The 18,847-nt window shown below is 53.5% G+C and overlaps 1 protein-coding gene across 13 annotated transcripts in view; it reads left to right on the forward strand.

The window, feature by feature from the left end:
- Positions 1–393: 393 nt before the first annotated feature.
- Positions 394–18,847, forward strand: part of SCRIB (scribble planar cell polarity protein) — a 399,297-nt gene continuing 380,843 nt past the window's right edge. For 7 of the 13 annotated variants that reach the window (XM_068238207.1, XM_068238205.1, XM_068238212.1 and 4 more), the window contains exon 1: positions 395–1,215. In XM_068238207.1, coding sequence (XP_068094308.1) covers positions 1,057–1,215 — 159 coding nt within the window. In that variant the 5' untranslated portion in view covers positions 395–1,056. Of the gene's footprint in view, positions 1,216–18,847 lie in introns of all 13 variants that reach the window. The other 6 variants (XM_068238213.1, XM_068238216.1, XM_068238218.1 and 3 more) reach the window with 2 other exon arrangements.

Genomic DNA, 18,847 nt, shown 5'->3' on the forward strand with positions numbered 1-18,847 from the left:
GCCATACAGCGCCCCCTGATGGTCTGTTTGTGAAAAGGAATAGATTTCTCATGTAAAAGGGGGTATCAGCTACTGATTGGGATAAAGTTCAATTCTTGGTTGGAGTTTCTCTTTATGAAGGATTCCTATTATATTATAACAGGAGAAGCTGCCTCTGCCTGCAGCACCCCCGGAGGAGGAGAGGCAGTGGAGCGCTCAGGGGGGAGGAGCCTGTGGAGCGCTCAGGGGGGAGGAGCCTGGCGGCGAGTGTGAGGGATGGGAGGGAGCGCAGGTATTGCGGGGATGGGAGGAGCGATGGCTCGGCGCTTGTTGGATCAGGCCTGGCGGGCGGGGCTATGTGACGCCCATGCTGCGCGCCGGTCAGGAGGGGCGGGGTCACGTGACGGAGTTCCCCGGATGCAGTGAGTTCCCGGCGTGCCCCGGGCGTGGCTCCACCCCCTCCCCCGCCCACTGTGCGCCCGCTGCTGTGTGTGAGAGAGCCGGAGACTGAGGAGAGCGGTGTCCGGGGGTCACACAGAGGGAGAGAGAGAAGGAGGGGGGTTACCCCACTCAGACCACAGGGGCTCCATATAGAGAGGGGTCTCTCCTCACAGCAACCAGCAGGGGCTCCACAGAGACAGAGGACTCCTCCATACATAGAGGGTTATACTCCACAGAGAGGTAGCAGCACAGAGCTCAGGGTTAGGGGGCTCCTCCTGCCAGGGCTGAGGGGGGTGCAGAGAGGGGTCACTATAGTATATAAGGAGGGGGATCCTATGCTGAGGGATTGGAGAGCACAGAGCTGAGCATAGTATACAGAGGGCAGTGTTCAGCATAGTATACAGAGGGCAGGGCAGTGTCCAGCTATAGAGGGTCTCAGGCCAGGGTGGGATGTGGGAGCCCCCATAGCACCCAGTGTATATAGTACATAGTAAAGGGGTCAGGCTCCCCATAGTTGCCCTCCCAGGAGGTGGTAGGCGGGTCAGTGGCGTATAGATGAGGATCCCCTTCACCAGTCCCCATGTTATGCTCCAGGTAGCTCTGTATATTCTATAGTAGGGGGGTCACTCAGCCGCCATGTTGAAGTGTATGCCGCTGTGGCGCTGTAACCGCCATGTGGAGAGCGTGGACCGGCGGCACTGTTCCCTCCACACCGTACCCGAGGAAATCTACCGATACAGCCGCAGCCTGGAGGAATTGCTGCTGGACTCCAACCAACTCCGGGAGCTGCCCAAGGTAGGAAGAATGTGGGGCAACAACTGTCATGGGTCTGCACTGTGGGGTGTGGAGTCCATCAAAGCCCCACCTTGGATGTGTTGGCTACTGGCACTGATGGGGGACTAGCACTGATGTGGGACTGGCAGTGTTGGCTTCTGGCACTGATATGTGACTGACAGTGTTGGCTCCTGGCACTGATGTGTGGCTGGCAGTGTTGGCTCCTGGCACTGATGTGTGGCTGGCAGTGTTGGCTCCTGGCACTGATGTGTGACTGGCAGTGTTGGCTCCTGGCACTGATGTGTGACTGGCAGTGTTGGCTCCTGGCACTGATGTGTGACTGGCAGTGTTGGCTCCTGGCACTGATGTGTGGCTGGCAGTGTTGGCTCCTGGCACTGATATGTGACTGACACTATTGGCTGCAGGCAGTGATGTCTGGTGTTCCTCTCTATTGTAAGGCTGGCACCGATGTGTGACTGGCAGTGTTGGCTCCTAGCACTGATGTGGGACTGGCAGTGTTGGCTCCTAGCACTGATGTGGGACTGGCAGTGTTGGCTCCTAGCACTGATGTGTGGCTGGCAGTGTTGGCTCCTGGCACTGATGTGTGACTGGCAGTGTTGGCTCCTGGCACTGATGTGTGACTGGCAGTGTTGGCACCTGGCACTGATGTGTGACTGGCAGTGTTGGCTCCTAGCACTGATGTGGGACTGGCAGTGTTGGCTCCTAGCACTGATGTGGGACTGGCAGTGTTGGCTCCTAGCACTGATGTATGGCTGGCAGTGTTGGCTCCTAGCACTGATGTGTGGCTGGCAGTGTTGGCTCCTAGCACTGATGTGTGACTGGCAGTGTTGGCTCCTAGCACTGATGTGGGACTGGCAGTGTTGGCTCCTAGCACTGATGTATGGCTGGCAGTGTTGGCTCCTAGCACTGATGTGTGGCTGGCAGTGTTGGCTCCTAGCACTGATGTGTGACTGGCAGTGTTGGCTCCTAGCACTGATGTGTGACTGGCAGTGTTGGCTCCTGGCACTGATGTGTGACTGGCAGTGTTGGCTCCTGGCACTGATGTGTGACTGGCAGTGTTGGCTTCTGGCACTGATGTGTGACTGGCAGTGTTGGCTACTGGCACTGATGTGGGACTGGCAGTGTTGGCTACTGGCACTGATGTGGGACTGGCAGTGTTGGCTACTGGCACTGATGTGGGACTGGCAGTGTTGGCTCCTGGCACTGATGTGGGACTGGCAGTGTTGGCTCCTGGCACTGATGTGGGACTGGCAGTGTTGGCTCCTGGCACTGATATGTGACTGACAGTATTGGCTGCAGGCAGTGATGTCTGGTGTTCCTCTCTATTGTAAGGCTGGCACCGATGTGTGACTGGCAGTGTTGGCACCTGGCACTGATGTGTGACTGGCAGTGTTGGCTGCTGGCACAGATGTCTGCCGTTCCTCTCTCTTGTAAGGCTGGTACTGGTGGGTGACTGACAGTTTTGGCTGCTGGCACTGATGGGTGACTGGCAGTGTTGGCACTGATGGGCGACTGGCAGTGTTGGCAGTGGCACTGATAAGGGTGGCAGTATTGGCTCCTGGCACTGACCAGGGCTGTGGAGTTGGAGTCTCGGAGTCTGAGCAATTTTGGGCACCTGGAATTGGAGTCGTTGATTTCATAAACTGAGGAGTCGGATGATTTTTGAACAAAATCCACAGCCCTGTTAAGTAGACTAAGGGGTCAGAGTTGGAGTCGTGGTATCATAAACTGAGGAGTCTGAAGATTTTTGTACCGTCTCCACAGCCCTGGCACTGTCTGGCGTTCCTCTCTTGTAAGGCTGGCACTGATGGGTGAATGAATTGCTGCACAAGGCTGTCAGTTCTAATCATGGACCGGAGACTGTTGTTCCCTGGAATTAGGTGACCTCATAACCTGCCGGCTGCAGAATTTCCCACAACAGCCTCTCCTTCTCCTGTTTGTTCCGGGATGTTTCTAGATTGTCAGAATCATTGAGCTTTATTTTCGCAGAAAATGTTTTCTCACCTGATTCATAAAATACCTTCTCAGACCTCAGCAAGTACAACTTGTCCCAAATTTACTGAAATATTACGTTTTTATCTGGGAATTGGCACTTCACACTTCTGCTGGTAGTTTATTGTGTAAATTAAATGTCAAAACTCAGAATACAAAATGTCTTGTGCGTCGCCGGGTTTCCTCAGATCGCCTGTCTATGTGGCACCGGAGGGTGATGTCCCGTCCCTGTGGCTGCCGGTGATGTCCCTGTGGCTGCCGGTGATGTCCCGTCCCTGTGGCTGCCGGTGATGTCCCGTCCCTGTGGCTGCCGGTGATGTCCCGTCCGTGAGGCTGGCGGTTGTGGCCCGTCCGTGAGGCTGGCGGTGGTGGCCCGTCCGTGAGGCTGGCGGTGGTGGCCCGTCCGCGAGGCTGGCGGTTGTGGCCCGTCCGCGAGGCTGGCGGTTGTGGCCCGTCCGCGAGGCTGGCGGTGGTGGCCCGTCCGCGAGGCTGGCGGTGGTGGCCCGTCCGCGAGGCTGGCGGTGGTGGCCCGTCCGCGAGGCTGGCGGTGGTGGCCCGTCCGCGAGGCTGGCGGTGGTGGCCCGTCCGCGAGGCTGGCGGTGGTGGCCCGTCCGCGAGGCTGGCGGTGGTGGCCCGTCCGCGAGGCTGGCGGTGGTGGCCCGTCCGCGAGGCTGGCGGTGGTGGCCCGTCCGCGAGGCTGGCGGTGGTGGCCCGTCCGTGAGGCTGGCGGTGGTGGCCCGTCCCTGTGGCACGCCGGTGATCTCGTCTCCCCATCCAGCTGGGAGATCTGCAGTTTATAGAGCAGAGGTTGTTCTGGGGCTGCTGTTTATGTCTTGTTTACCTTCAGGGCGGTGTAATCCTGCTGTGTGTGTATGTTGTGTTGTCTGTAGCTGTGCGGAGGCTGCTGGCTGCATAAATCCCACCCCAGGAAATAAGACTTGTAATTAGCAGATTACACCATTCTTCATTTCCTGGCCTGTGGATGGAGAGCTGTGAGGGTTGCGGTTACCTGCAGGGAGTGGGATCAGGCTAGGTCAGGCATGGGCAAACTCAGCCCTCCAGCTGTTATGGAACTACTTACCCGCGCTTTAGATGTCTGGAAAGTAAATCATGTCAGAATAATCCCGCACATACAGCTAAGAATAATCCCGCACACACAGCTGAGAGTAATCCCGCACACACAGCTGAGAATAATCCCGCACATACAGCTAAGAATAATCCCGCACACACAGCTGAGAGTAATCCCGCACACACAGCTGAGAATAATCCCGCACATACAGCGGAGAATAATCCCGCACATACAGCTGAGAATAATCCCGCACATACAGCTGAGAATAATCCCGCACATACAGCTGAGAATAATCCCGCACACACAGCTGAGAATAATCCCGCACACACAGCTGAGAATAATCCCGCACACACAGCTGAGAATAATCCCGCACATACAGCTGAGAATAATCCCGCACATACAGCTGAGAGTAATCCCGCACATACAGCTAAGAATAATCCCGCACACACAGCTGAGAGTAATCCCGCACACACAGCTGAGAATAATCCCGCACACACAGCTGAGAGTAATCCCGCACACACAGCTGAGAGTAATCCCGCACATACAGCTGAGAATAATCCCGCACACACAGCTGAGAGTAATCCCGCACACACAGCTGAGAGTAATCCCGCACATACAGCTGAGAATAATCCCGCACACACAGCTGAGAATAATCCCGCACACACAGCTGAGAATAATCCCGCACACACAGCTAAGAATAATCCCGCACACACAGCTGAGAATAATCCCGCCCACACAGCTGAGAATAATCCCGCACACACAGCTGAGAATAATCCCGCCCACACAGCTGAGAATAATCCCGCCCACACAGCTGAGAATAATCCCGCACACACAGCTGAGAGTAATCCCGCACACACAGCTGAGAATAATCCCGCCCACACAGCTGAGAATAATCCCGCCCACACAGCTGAGAATAATCCCGCCCACACAGCTGAGAATAATCCCGCACACACAGCTGAGAATAATCCCGCACATACAGCGGAGAATAATCCGGCACACACAGCTGAGAGTAATCCCGCACACACAGCTGAGAATAATCCCGCACACACAGCTGAGAGTAATCCCGCACACACAGCTGAGAATAATCCCGCACACACAGCTGAGAATAATCCTGCACACACAGCTGAGAATAATCCCGCACACACAGCTGAGAATAATCCCGCACACACAGCTGAGAATAATCCTGCACACACAGCTGAGAATAATCGCGCACACACAGCTGAGAATAATCCCGCACATCCCGCACACACAGCTGAGAATAATCCCGCACATCCCGCACACACAGCTGAGAATAATCGCGCACACACAGCTGAGAATAATCGCGCACACACAGCTGAGAATAATACCGCACATACAGCTGAGAATAATCCCGCACACACAGCTGAGAGTAATCCCGCACACACAGCTGAGAGTAATCCCGCACACACAGCTGAGAATAATCCCGTGCACACAGCTGAGAGTAATCCTGCACACACAGCTGAGAATAATACCGCACATACAGCTGAGAATAATCCCGCACACACAGCTGAGAGTAATCCCGCACACACAGCTGAGAATAATCCCGCACACACAGCTGAGAGTAATCCCGCACACACAGCTGAGAATAATCCCGCACACACAGCTGAGAGTAATCCTGCACACACAGCTGAGAATAATACCGCACATACAGCTGAGAATAATCCCGCACACACAGCTGAGAGTAATCCCGCACACACAGCTGAGAATAATCCCGCACACACAGCTGAGAATAATCCCGCACATCCCGCACACACAGCTGAGAATAATCGCGCACACACAGCTGAGAATAATCCCGCACACACAGCTGAGAATAATACCGCACATACAGCTGAGAATAATCCCGCACACACAGCTGAGAGTAATCCCGCACACACAGCTGAGAATAATCCCGCACACACAGCTGAGAATAATCCCGCACACACAGCTGAGAGTAATCCCGCACATACAGCTGAGAATAATCCCGCACATACAGCTGAGAGTAATCCCGCACACACAGCTGAGAATAATCCCGCACACACAGCTGAGAATAATCCCGCACACACAGCTGAGAATAATCCTGCACACACAGCTGAGAATAATCGCGCACACACAGCTGAGAATAATCCCGCACATCCCGCACACACAGCTGAGAATAATCCCGCACATCCCGCACACACAGCTGAGAATAATCGCGCACACACAGCTGAGAATAATCGCGCACACACAGCTGAGAATAATCCCGCACACACGGCTGAGAATAATCCCGCACACACGGCTGAGAATAATCCCGCACACACGGCTGAGAATAATCCCGCACACACATCTGAGAATAATTCCGCACACACAGCTGAGAATAATCCCGCACATCCCGCACACACAGCTGAGAATAATCCCGCACACACAGCTGAGAGTAATCCCGCACACACAGCTGAGAATAATCCCGCACACACAGCTGAGAGTAATCCCGCACACACAGCTGAGAATAATCCCGCACATACAGCTGAGAATAATCCCGCACATCCCGCACATACAGCTGAGAGTAATCCCGCACACACAGCTGAGAGTAATCCCGCACACACAGCTGAGAGTAATCCCGCACACACAGCTGAGAGTAATCCCGCACACACAGCTGAGAGTAATCCCGCACATACAGCTGAGAGTAATCCCGCACACACAGCTGAGAATAATCCCGCACACACAGCTGAGAGTAATCCTGCACACACAGCTGAGAATAATCCTGCACACACAGCTAAGAATAATCCCGCACACACAGCTGAGAGTAATCCCGCACATACAGCTGAGAATAATCCCGCACACACAGCTGAGAGTAATCCCGCACACACAGCTGAGAGTAATCCCGCACACACAGCTGAGAATAATCCCGCACACACAGCTGAGAGTAATCCCGCACACACAGCTGAGAATAATCCCGCACATACAGCTGAGAATAATCCCGCACATCCCGCACATACAGCTGAGAGTAATCCCGCACACACAGCTGAGAGTAATCCCGCACACACAGCTGAGAGTAATCCCGCACACACAGCTGAGAATAATCCCGCACACACAGCTGAGAATAATCCCGCACACACAGCTGAGAGTAATCCCGCACATACAGCTGAGAATAATCCCGCACATACAGCTGAGAGTAATCCCGCACACACAGCTGAGAATAATCCCGCACACACAGCTGAGAATAATCCCGCACACACAGCTGAGAATAATCCTGCACACACAGCTGAGAATAATCGCGCACACACAGCTGAGAATAATCCCGCACATCCCGCACACACAGCTGAGAATAATCCCGCACATCCCGCACACACAGCTGAGAATAATCGCGCACACACAGCTGAGAATAATCGCGCACACACAGCTGAGAATAATCCCGCACACACGGCTGAGAATAATCCCGCACACACGGCTGAGAATAATCCCGCACACACGGCTGAGAATAATCCCGCACACACGGCTGAGAATAATCCCGCACACACGGCTGAGAATAATCCCGCACACACATCTGAGAATAATTCCGCACACACAGCTGAGAATAATCCCGCACATCCCGCACACACAGCTGAGAATAATCCCGCACACACAGCTGAGAGTAATCCCGCACACACAGCTGAGAATAATCCCGCACACACAGCTGAGAGTAATCCCGCACACACAGCTGAGAATAATCCCGCACATACAGCTGAGAATAATCCCGCACATCCCGCACATACAGCTGAGAGTAATCCCGCACACACAGCTGAGAGTAATCCCGCACACACAGCTGAGAGTAATCCCGCACACACAGCTGAGAGTAATCCCGCACACACAGCTGAGAGTAATCCCGCACATACAGCTGAGAGTAATCCCGCACACACAGCTGAGAATAATCCCGCACACACAGCTGAGAGTAATCCTGCACACACAGCTGAGAATAATCCTGCACACACAGCTAAGAATAATCCCGCACACACAGCTGAGAGTAATCCCGCACATACAGCTGAGAATAATCCCGCACACACAGCTGAGAGTAATCCCGCACACACAGCTGAGAGTAATCCCGCACACACAGCTGAGAATAATCCCGCACATACAGCGGAGAATAATCCGGCACACACAGCTGAGAGTAATCCCGCACACACAGCTGAGAATAATCCCGCACACACACAGCGGAGAATAATCCCGCACACACAGCTGAGAATAATCCTGCACACACAGCTGAGAGTAATCCCGCACATACAGCTGAGAGTAATCCCGCACATACAGCTGAGAATAATCCCGCACACACAGCTGAGAGTAATCCCGCATATACAGCTGAGAGTAATCCCGCACATACAGCTGAGAGTAATCCCGCACACACAGCTGAGAGTAATCCCGCACATACAGCTGAGAGTAATCCCGCACATACAGCTGAGAATAATCCTGCACACACAGCTGAGAGTAATCCCGCACATACAGCTGAGAGTAATCCCGCACATACAGCTGAGAATAATCCCGCACACACAGCTGAGAGTAATCCCGCATATACAGCTGAGAATAATCCCGCACACACATCTGAGAATAATCCCGCACATACAGCTGAGAATAATCCCGCACACACAGCTGAGAGTAATCCCGCACACACAGCTGAGAGTAATCCCGCACACACAGCTGAGAATAATCCCGCATATACAGCTGAGAGTAATCCCGCACACACATCTGAGAATAATCCCGCACACACAGCTGAGAATAATCCTGCACACACAGCTGAGAGTAATCCCGCACATACAGCTGAGAATAATCCCGCACATACAGCTGAGAATAATCCCGCACACACAGCTGAGAATAATCCCGCACATACAGCTGAGAATAATCCCGCATATACAGCTGAGAATAATCCCGCACACACATCTGAGAATAATCCCGCACATACAGCTGAGAATAATCCCGCACACACAGCTGAGAGTAATCCCGCACACACAGCTGAGAGTAATCCCGCATATACAGCTGAGAGTAATCCCGCACATACAGCTGAGAGTAATCCCGCACACACAGCTGAGAGTAATCCCGCACATACAGCTGAGAGTAATCCCGCACACACAGCTGAGAATAATCCCGCACATACAGCTGAGAATAATCCCGCACACACAGCTGAGAGTAATCCCGCACACACAGCTGAGAATAATCCCGCACATACAGCGGAGAATAATCCGGCACACACAGCTGAGAGTAATCCCGCACACACAGCTGAGAATAATCCCGCACATACAGCTGAGAGTAATCCCGCACATACAGCTGAGAGTAATCCCGCACACACAGCTGAGAATAATCCCGCACACACAGCGGAGAATAATCCTGCACATACAGCTGAGAGTAATCCCGCACACACAGCTGAGAGTAATCCCGCACACACAGCTGAGAATAATCCTGCACATACAGCTGAGAATAATCCCGCACACACAGCTGAGAGTAATCCTGCACACACATCTGAGAATAATCCCGCACACACAGCTGAGAGTAATCCCGCACACACAGCTGAGAGTAATCCCGCACACACAGCTGAGAGTAATCCCGCACACACAGCTGAGAATAATACCGCACATACAGCTGAGAATAATCCCGCACACACAGCTGAGAATAATCCCGCACATACAGCTGAGAGTAATCCCGCACATACAGCTGAGAATAATACCGCACACACAGCTGAGAATAATCCCGCACACACAGCTGAGAGTAATCCCGCACACACAGCTGAGAATAATACCGCACACACAGCTGAGAATAATCCCGCACATACAGCTGAGTAATCCCGCACATACAGCTGAGAATAATACCGCACATACAGCTGAGAATAATACCGCACACACAGCTGAGAATAATCCCGCACACACAGCTGAGAATAATCCCGCACACACAGCTGAGAATAATCCCGCACACACAGCTGAGAATAATCCCGCACACACATACAGCTGAGAATAATCCCGCACACACAGCTGAGAGTAATCCCGCACACACAGCTGAGAGTAATCCCGCACACACAGCTGAGAATAATCCCGCACACACAGCGGAGAATAATCCCGCACACACAGCTGAGAATAATCCCGCACACACAGCTGAGAATAATCCCGCACATACAGCTGAGAATAATCCTGCACACACAGCTGAGAGTAATCCCGCACATACAGCTAAGAATAATCCCGCACATACAGCTGAGAATAATCCCGCACATACAGCTGAGAGTAATCCCGCACATACAGCTGAGAATAATACCGCACATACAGCTGAGAATAATCCCGCACACACAGCTGAGAGTAATCCCGCACACACAGCTGAGAATAATACCGCACACACAGCTGAGAATAATCCCGCACATACAGCTGAGAGTAATCCCGCACATACAGCTGAGAATAATACCGCACATACAGCTGAGAATAATACCGCACACACAGCTGAGAATAATCCCGCACACACAGCTGAGAATAATCCCGCACACACAGCTGAGAATAATCCCGCACACACATACAGCTGAGAATAATCCCGCACACACAGCTGAGAATAATCCCGCACACACAGCTGAGAGTAATCCCGCACACACAGCTGAGAGTAATCCCGCACACACAGCTGAGAGTAATCCCGCACACACAGCTGAGAGTAATCCCGCACACACAGCTGAGAGTAATCCCGCACACACAGCTGAGAGTAATCCCGCACACACAGCTGAGAATAATCCTGCACACACAGCTGAGAGTAATCCCGCACACACAGCTGAGAATAATCCTGCACACACAGCTGAGAATAATCCTGCACACACATCTGAGAATAATCCCGCCCACACAGCTGAGAATAATCCCGCACACACAGCTGAGAGTAATCCCGCACACACAGCGGAGAATAATCCCGCACATACAGCTGAGAATAATCCTGCACATCCCGCACACACAGCTGAGAATAATCCCGCACATACAGCGGAGAATAATCCCGCACACACATCTGAGAATAATCCCGCACACACAGCTGAGAGTAATCCCGCACACACAGCGGAGAATAATCCCGCACGTACAGCTGAGAATAATCCTGCACATCCCGCACACACAGCTGAGAATAATCCCGCACATACAGCGGAGAATAATCCCGCACACACAGCTGAGAATAATCCTGCACACACATCTGAGAATAATCCCGCACACACAGTTGAGAGTAATCCCGCACACACAGCGGAGAATAATCCCGCACATCCCGCAGAGAATAATCCCGCACATCCCGCACACACATCTGAGAATAATCCCGCACACACAGCTGAGAATAATCCCGCACATACAGCTGAGAATAATCCCGCACATACAGCTGAGAATAATCCCGCACATACAGCTGAGAATAATCCCGCACACACAGCTGAGAGTAATCCCGCACACACAGCTGAGAATAATCCCGCACAGACAGCTGAGAATAATCCCGCACATACAGCTGAGAATAATCCTGCACACACAGCTGAGAATAATCCCGCACACACAGCTGAGAATAATCCCGCACACACAGCTGAGAATAATCCCGCACACACAGCTGAGAATAATCCCGCACATACAGCTGAGAATAATCCCGCACACACAGCTGAGAATAATCCCGCACATACAGCTGAGAATAATCCCGCACACACAGCTGAGAATAATCCCGCACACACAGCTGAGAGTAATCCCGCACACACAGCTGAGAATAATCCCGCACATACAGCGGAGAATAATCCGGCACACACAGCTGAGAATAATCCTGCACACACAGCTGAGAGTAATCCCGCACACACAGCTGAGAGTAATCCCGCACACACAGCTGAGAATAATCCCGCACATACAGCGGAGAATAATCCCGCACACACAGCTGAGAATAATCCCGCACACACAGCTGAGAGTAATCCCGCACACACAGCTGAGAATAATCCCGCACACACAGCTGAGAATAATCCCGCACACACAGCTGAGAATAATCCCGCACACACAGCTGAGAATAATCCCGCACATACAGCTGAGAGTAATCCCGCACACACAGCTGAGAATAATCCCGTGCACACAGCTGAGAATAATCCCGCACACACAGCTGAGAGTAATCCTGCACACACAGCTGAGAGTAATCCCGCACACACAGCTGAGAATAATCCCGCACACACAGCTGAGAGTAATCCCGCACACACAGCTGAGAATAATCCCGCACACACAGCTGAGAATAATCCCGCACACACAGCTGAGAATAATCCCGCACATACAGCTGAGAGTAATCCCGCACACACAGCTGAGAATAATCCCGTGCACACAGCTGAGAATAATCCCGCACACACAGCTGAGAGTAATCCTGCACACACAGCTGAGAATAATCCCGCACACACAGCTGAGAGTAATCCTGCACACACAGCTGAGAATAATCCCGCACATACAGCTGAGAATAATCCCGCACACACGGCTGAGAATAATCCCGCACATACAGCTGAGAATAATCCCGCACATACAGTTGAGCGTTTCTGTACACCTCCAAGTTCTGTTGGATTTTACACGTAGGACTTCATTGTCTTCAGGGCAGTTTTCTGCATGAAAAACATGAAAATGATGTGTTAAAGTGAACCAAGCACCATTTTTAGCACCCAGGGCATCTCAATAGTAATGAAAAATGTATGCCAACCATGTCGCATTAAAATAAACTTCCATTTACCTTTTATTTTAAATTCAAAGTCATTTTATAAGCTTACTTCATCAGTCCTGCCTTGCTACTTACGCAGGGCTTCCTCCAGCCCCATAAACAGGTGTAAGTCCCTCCCCCTCAACCCGCTGTCTGCCGTTTAGCCGCAATCTGCCCGGTAACTGGCTCAGTTGCGTCAGTCGAGGTCTTCTGCACATGCACGGACCACCAGTTACCGGGGCTGATCGCAGGAGGACGGCGAGGGGCTCACACATGCTGGCGGGGCTGGAGGAAGCCCCGGGTAAGTATCAAATCTTTTTTTCCTGCTGTCTCTGGTTTCTTCTAAAGGATACATGACATAAAAACCAGTAATTGCTGCTCTACGTACCTGGGGCTTCCTCCAGCCCCTGGAAGTCTGTGTCCCTGCTGGCAGCCACGCTTTAGCGGTCACCTCTGTGCCAGGTTGGCGGCTTCTGTGCATGCGCACTCACCTGCCGCTCGGTGGCCAGGAAGGTTCGCTCCCGGCCATGTCAGCGCGGTGCATGCGCACTCACCTGCCGCTCGGGGCCAGGAAGGTTCGCTCCCGGCCATGTCAGCACGGTGCATGCGCACTCACCTGCCGCTCGGGGCCAGGAAGGTTTGCTCCCGGCCATGTCAGCGCGGTGCATGCGCACTCACCTGCCGCTCGGTGGCCAGGAAGGTTCGCTCCCGGCTATGTCAGCACGGTGCATGCGCACTCACCTGCCGCTCGGGGCCAGGAAGGTTTGCTCCCGGGCCATGTCAGCACGGTGCATGCGCACTCACCTGCCGCTCGGGGCCAGGAAGGTTTGCTCCCGGCCATGTCAGCACGGTGCATGCGCACTCACCTGCCGCTCGGTGGCCAGGAAGGTTTGCTCCCCGCCATGTCAGCACTGTGCATGCGCACTCACCTGCCGCTCGGGGCCAGGAAGGTTCACTCCCGGCCATGTCAGCGCGGTGCATGCGCACTCACCTGCCGCTCGGGGCCAGGAAGGTTTGCTCCCGGCCATGTCAGCACGGTGCATGCGCACTCACCTGCCGCTCGGGGCCGGGAAGGTTCGCTCCCGGCCATGTCAGCACGGTGCATGCGCACTCACCTGCCGCTCGGGGCCAGGAAGGTTCGCTCCCGGCCATGTCAGCACGGTGCATGCGCACTCACCTGCCGCTTGGGGCCAGGAAGGTTCGCTCCCGGCCATGTCAGCACGGTGCATGCGCACTCACCTGCCGCTCGGGGCCAGGAAGGTTTGCTCCCGGCCATGTCAGCACGGTGCATGCGCACTCACCTGCCGCTCGGGGCCAGGAAGGTTCGCTCCCGGCCATGTCAGCACGGTGCATGCGCACTCACCTGCCGCTCGGGGCCAGGAAGGTTCGCTCCCGGCCATGTCAGCACGGTGCATGCGCACTCACCTGCCGCTTGGGGCCAGGAAGGTTCGCTCCCGGCCATGTCAGCACGGTGCATGCGCACTCACCTGCCGCTCGGGGCCAGGAAGGTTTGCTCCCGGCCATGTCAGCACGGTGCATGCGCACTCACCTGCCGCTCGGGGCCAGGAAGGTTCGCTCCCGGCCATGTCAGCACGGTGCATGCGCACTCACCTGACGCTCGGGGCCAGGAAGGTTTGCTCCCGGCCATGTCAGCGCGGTGCATGCGCACTCAGCTGACGCCCGCTACACGGGGGACCACAGAAGAGTGGCTGTCAGGGACACAGAGACTTCAAGGAGCTGGAGGAAGCCCCAGGCACATAGATCAGCAGTTATTTTATTCCACTCTTATATCCATTAACCAGATAATGTTTCATAAAGTATAACTACGCCCCCCCCCGGAGACTTCATCTTAGCTCCAGGGTTGTAGATATGCGTACCTCGCCCTGATCGCCGTTTGTGCGCGCTCCTGCACCCGTTCTCGTTGCTGCCCGTTAGTATACAGATCACCGAATGGGAACACAGTGCTTGTGATCAATGATCGTCTGCATCAATCAGATGCCGGTAGTCAGTGACAAAAGTGAAAGAAAAACATACAGGTATTACTTCCTGTAACACGTGTAATAATAATCCCAACATTTATATAGCGCTTTTCTCCTGACGGACTCAAATCGCTCGAGCTGCAGCCCCTGGGACACGCTCAGGAGGCCACCCTGCAGTGTTAGGGAGTCTTGCCTTGAACTCCTTACTGAATAGGTACAGACCCTGGCCAGGATTCCAACCCTGGTCTCCCATGTCAAAGGCAGAGCCCTTCACCAGTACACTATCCAGCCACTATGCAGTACACAGAAAGAATAAAGTTGTAAAAATACATAAAATACCCCATTAATTAACCCCTTACCTCCCCTCCCATAGTTACCCCAAAAAAACACTTGTATAAAAAAAAAAAAAAAAAAAAAAGTTACATTAGGGGCTCAACTTTTTTAATATGTATGTCACGAGGGTATATTACTGTTATTTTTGCAAATAAGGGCTTGTAATTAGTGTCGGACGCAAAACAGAAAAAATACACCTGTATTTCCAAATAAAATATTGTCTCCATACATTGTGATAGGGACATAATTTAAACATTGTAATAACCGGGACAAATGGGCAAATAAATTGTGTGGGTTTTATCCAGAGTAGCATGTTTTACTTAAAACTACAATGGAGAATTTTTCCCCCCCCCCCTTTTTTTTCCTTTCTTATTATTCTCGTTAAAATGCATTTAGAATGAAATGATTCTTAGCAAAATGTACCACCTAAAGAAAGCTTAATTGGTGGTGAAAAAACAAGCTATAGATAGTATTGGCGAATGAATGGGAGGAGCGCTGACAGGTGAGAATCGCTCTGGCCCATAAGGGTGAAAATCGCTCAGTGGTAACTGAAGTGAGAGGGATATGAAAAATTCCATATTTATTTCCTTTAAAATTTAAAATATGTGCAAACACATACAAATAAGAAGTACGGGTTTTCCAGAGTAAAATGAGCCATAAATTACTTTTCTCCTATGTTGCTGTCACTTACAGGAGGTAGTAGAAATCTGACAGAAGTGACAGGTTTTGGACTAGTCCATCTCTTTATAGGGGGTTCTCAGGGATATATTTATTCTCAAAAGCACTTAGTAATGGCAGTTGCTCTGTCCAACTGCCAAAAAACTGTGTAGCGAGCAGGGAAGCTGGCCAGTGTCATTGTTTAAATCCTTTTTCAGGAATATATTTATAAAGAATAAAAGCCTTGCTGAGAATCCCCTATGAAGAGATGGACTAGTCCAAAACCTGTCACTTCTGTCAGATTTCTACTGCATACTGTAAGTGACAGCAACATAGGTGAAAAGTAATTTATGGCTCATTTTACTCTGGAGAAAATGTACTTCTTATGTGTATATGTTTGCACATATTTTAAATTTTACAGTTTTTCGCTGTAGTGCCCCTTTAAGCAATGCCAGTTGCCAGGCCCTCCTGCTGATCCTCTGCCTCTAATACATTAGCCATAGCCCCTGAACAAGCATGCAGCAGATCAGGTGTTTCTGACATTATCGTTTGATCTGAGAAGATTAGCTGCATGCTTGTTTTTTATGGGGTGATTCAGATACTACTGCAGCCAAAGAGATCCGCAGGGCTGCCAGGCAACTGGTATTGTATAAAAGGAAATAAATATGGCAGCCTCCATATCCCTCTCACTTACAGGCTGTGTGTATTACAGTACAGCTGATGGCCCGGGTGGTATCCTGGGTTGTAGTGACTGTGATGTGACTCGACTTGTGGCGAATGCACTTTTTTTTACTTTTTATGCTGTTAGAGAGTCCTGGTGAAGAAATGATCCGTTTGTGTTATTTGTGAGCCCTGCAGACTCTATCGAGTCTAGTAAGGTGGCTGACTGTTCTGTCTCTAGGGGGCTGCAGAGCAGACAGGGCCCACCCCCATTCCTTGCTCTGCCCAGCACTGCAGCCCTCTGCATCTGAGTGGTGGGGCTGCAGAGCAGACAGGGCCCACCCCCATTCCTTTCTCTGCCCAGCACTGCAGCCCTCCGTGCAGGTGAGTGGTGGGGCTGCAGAGCAGACAGGGCCCACCCCCATTCCTTGCTCTGCCCAGCACTGCAGCCCTCTGCAGCTGAGTGGTGGGGCTGCAAAGCAGACAGAGCCCACCCTCATTCCTTGCTCTGCCCAGCACTGCAGCCCTCTGCAGCTGAGTGGTGGGGCTGCAAAGCAGACAGAGCCCACCCTCATTCCTTGCTCTGCCCAGCACTGCAGCCCTCTGTGCAGGTGAGTGGTTGGGCTGCAGAGCAGACAGGGCCCACCCTCATTCCTTGCTCTGCCCAGCACTGCAGCCCTCTGTGCAGGTGAGTGGTTGGGCTGCAGAGCAGACAGGGCCCACCCTCATTCCTTGCTCTGCCCAGCACTGCAGCCCTCTGCAGCTGAGTGGTGGGGCTGCAGAGCAGACAGGGCCCACCCCCATTCCTTTCTCTGCCCAGCACTGCAGCCCTCCGTGCAGGTGAGTGGTGGGGCTGCAGAGCAGACAGGGCCCACCCTCATTCCTTGCTCTGCCCAGCACTGCAGCCCTCTGTGCAGGTGAGTGGTGGGGCTGCAGAGCAGACAGAGCCCACCCCCATTCCTTGCTCTGCCCAGCACTGCAGCCCTCTGCAGCTGAGTGGTGGGGCTGCAGAGCAGACAGGGCCCACCCCCATTCCTTTCTCTGCCCAGCACTGCAGCCCTCCGTGCAGGTGAGTGGTGGGGCTGCAGAGCAGACAGGGCCCACCCCCATTCCTTGCTCTGCCCAGCACTGCAGCCCTCTGCAGCTGAGTGGTGGGGCTGCAGAGCAGACAGGGCCCACCCCCATTCCTTTCTCTGCCCAGCACTGCAGCCCTCCGTGCAGGTGAGTGGTGGGGCTGCAGAGCAGACAGGGCCCACCCCCATTCCTTGCTCTGCCCAGCACTGCAGCCCTCTGCAGCTGAGTGGTGGGGCTGCAGAGCAGACAGGGCCCACCCCCATTCCTTGCTCTGCCCAGCACTGCAGCCCTCTGCAGCTGAGTGGTGGGGCTGCAGAGCAGACAGGGCCCACCCCCATTCCTTTCTCTGCCCAGCACTGCAGCCCTCCGTGCAGGTGAGTGGTGGGGCTGCAGAGCAGACAGGGCCCACCCTCATTCCTTGCTCTGCCCAGCACTGCAGCCCTCTGTGCAGGTGAGTGGTGGGGCTGCAAAGCAGACAGAGCCCACCCTCATTCCTTGCTCTGCCCAGCACTGCAGCCCTCTGTGCAGGTGAGTGGTGGGGCTGCAGAGCAGACAGGGCCCACCCTCATTCCTTGCTCTGCCCAGCACTGCTGCCCTCTGCAGCTGAGTGGTGGGGCTGCAGAGCAGACAGGGCCCACCCCCATTCCTTTCTCTGCCCAGCACTGCAGCCCTCCGTGCAGGTGAGTGGTGGGGCTGCAGAGCAGACAGGGCCCACCCCCATTCCTTGCTCTGCCCAGCACTGCAGCCCTCTGTGCAGCTGAGTGGTTGGGCTGCAGAGCAGACAGAGCCCACCCCCATTCCTTGCTCTGCCCAGCACTGCAGCCCTCTGCAGCTGAGTGGGGGGGCTGCAGAGCAGACAGGGCCCACCCTCATTCCTTGCTCTGCCCAGCACTGCAGCCCTCTGTGCAGGTGAGTGGTCAGGGATTGCGCATAGCTGGTCAGCTGTAGGTCAGGGATTGCGCATGACTGGTCAGCTGGTGATCAGGGATTGCGCATGGCTGGTCAGCTGGTGATCAGGGATTGCACATGGCTGGTGATCAGGGATTGCGCATGGCTAGTCAGCTGGTGATCAGGGATTGCGCATGGCTAGTCAGCTGGTGATCAGGGATTGCACATGACTGGTCAGCTGGTGATCAGGGATTGCACATGGCTGGTCAGCTGGGGATCAGGGATTGCGCATGGCTGGTCAGCTGGTGATCAGGGATTGCGCATGGCTGGTCAGCTGGTGATCAGGGAT

This window comes from Hyperolius riggenbachi, chromosome 5 (genome assembly GCF_040937935.1).
Source record: "Hyperolius riggenbachi isolate aHypRig1 chromosome 5, aHypRig1.pri, whole genome shotgun sequence".
NCBI classification, from domain to species: domain Eukaryota; kingdom Metazoa; phylum Chordata; class Amphibia; order Anura; family Hyperoliidae; genus Hyperolius; species Hyperolius riggenbachi.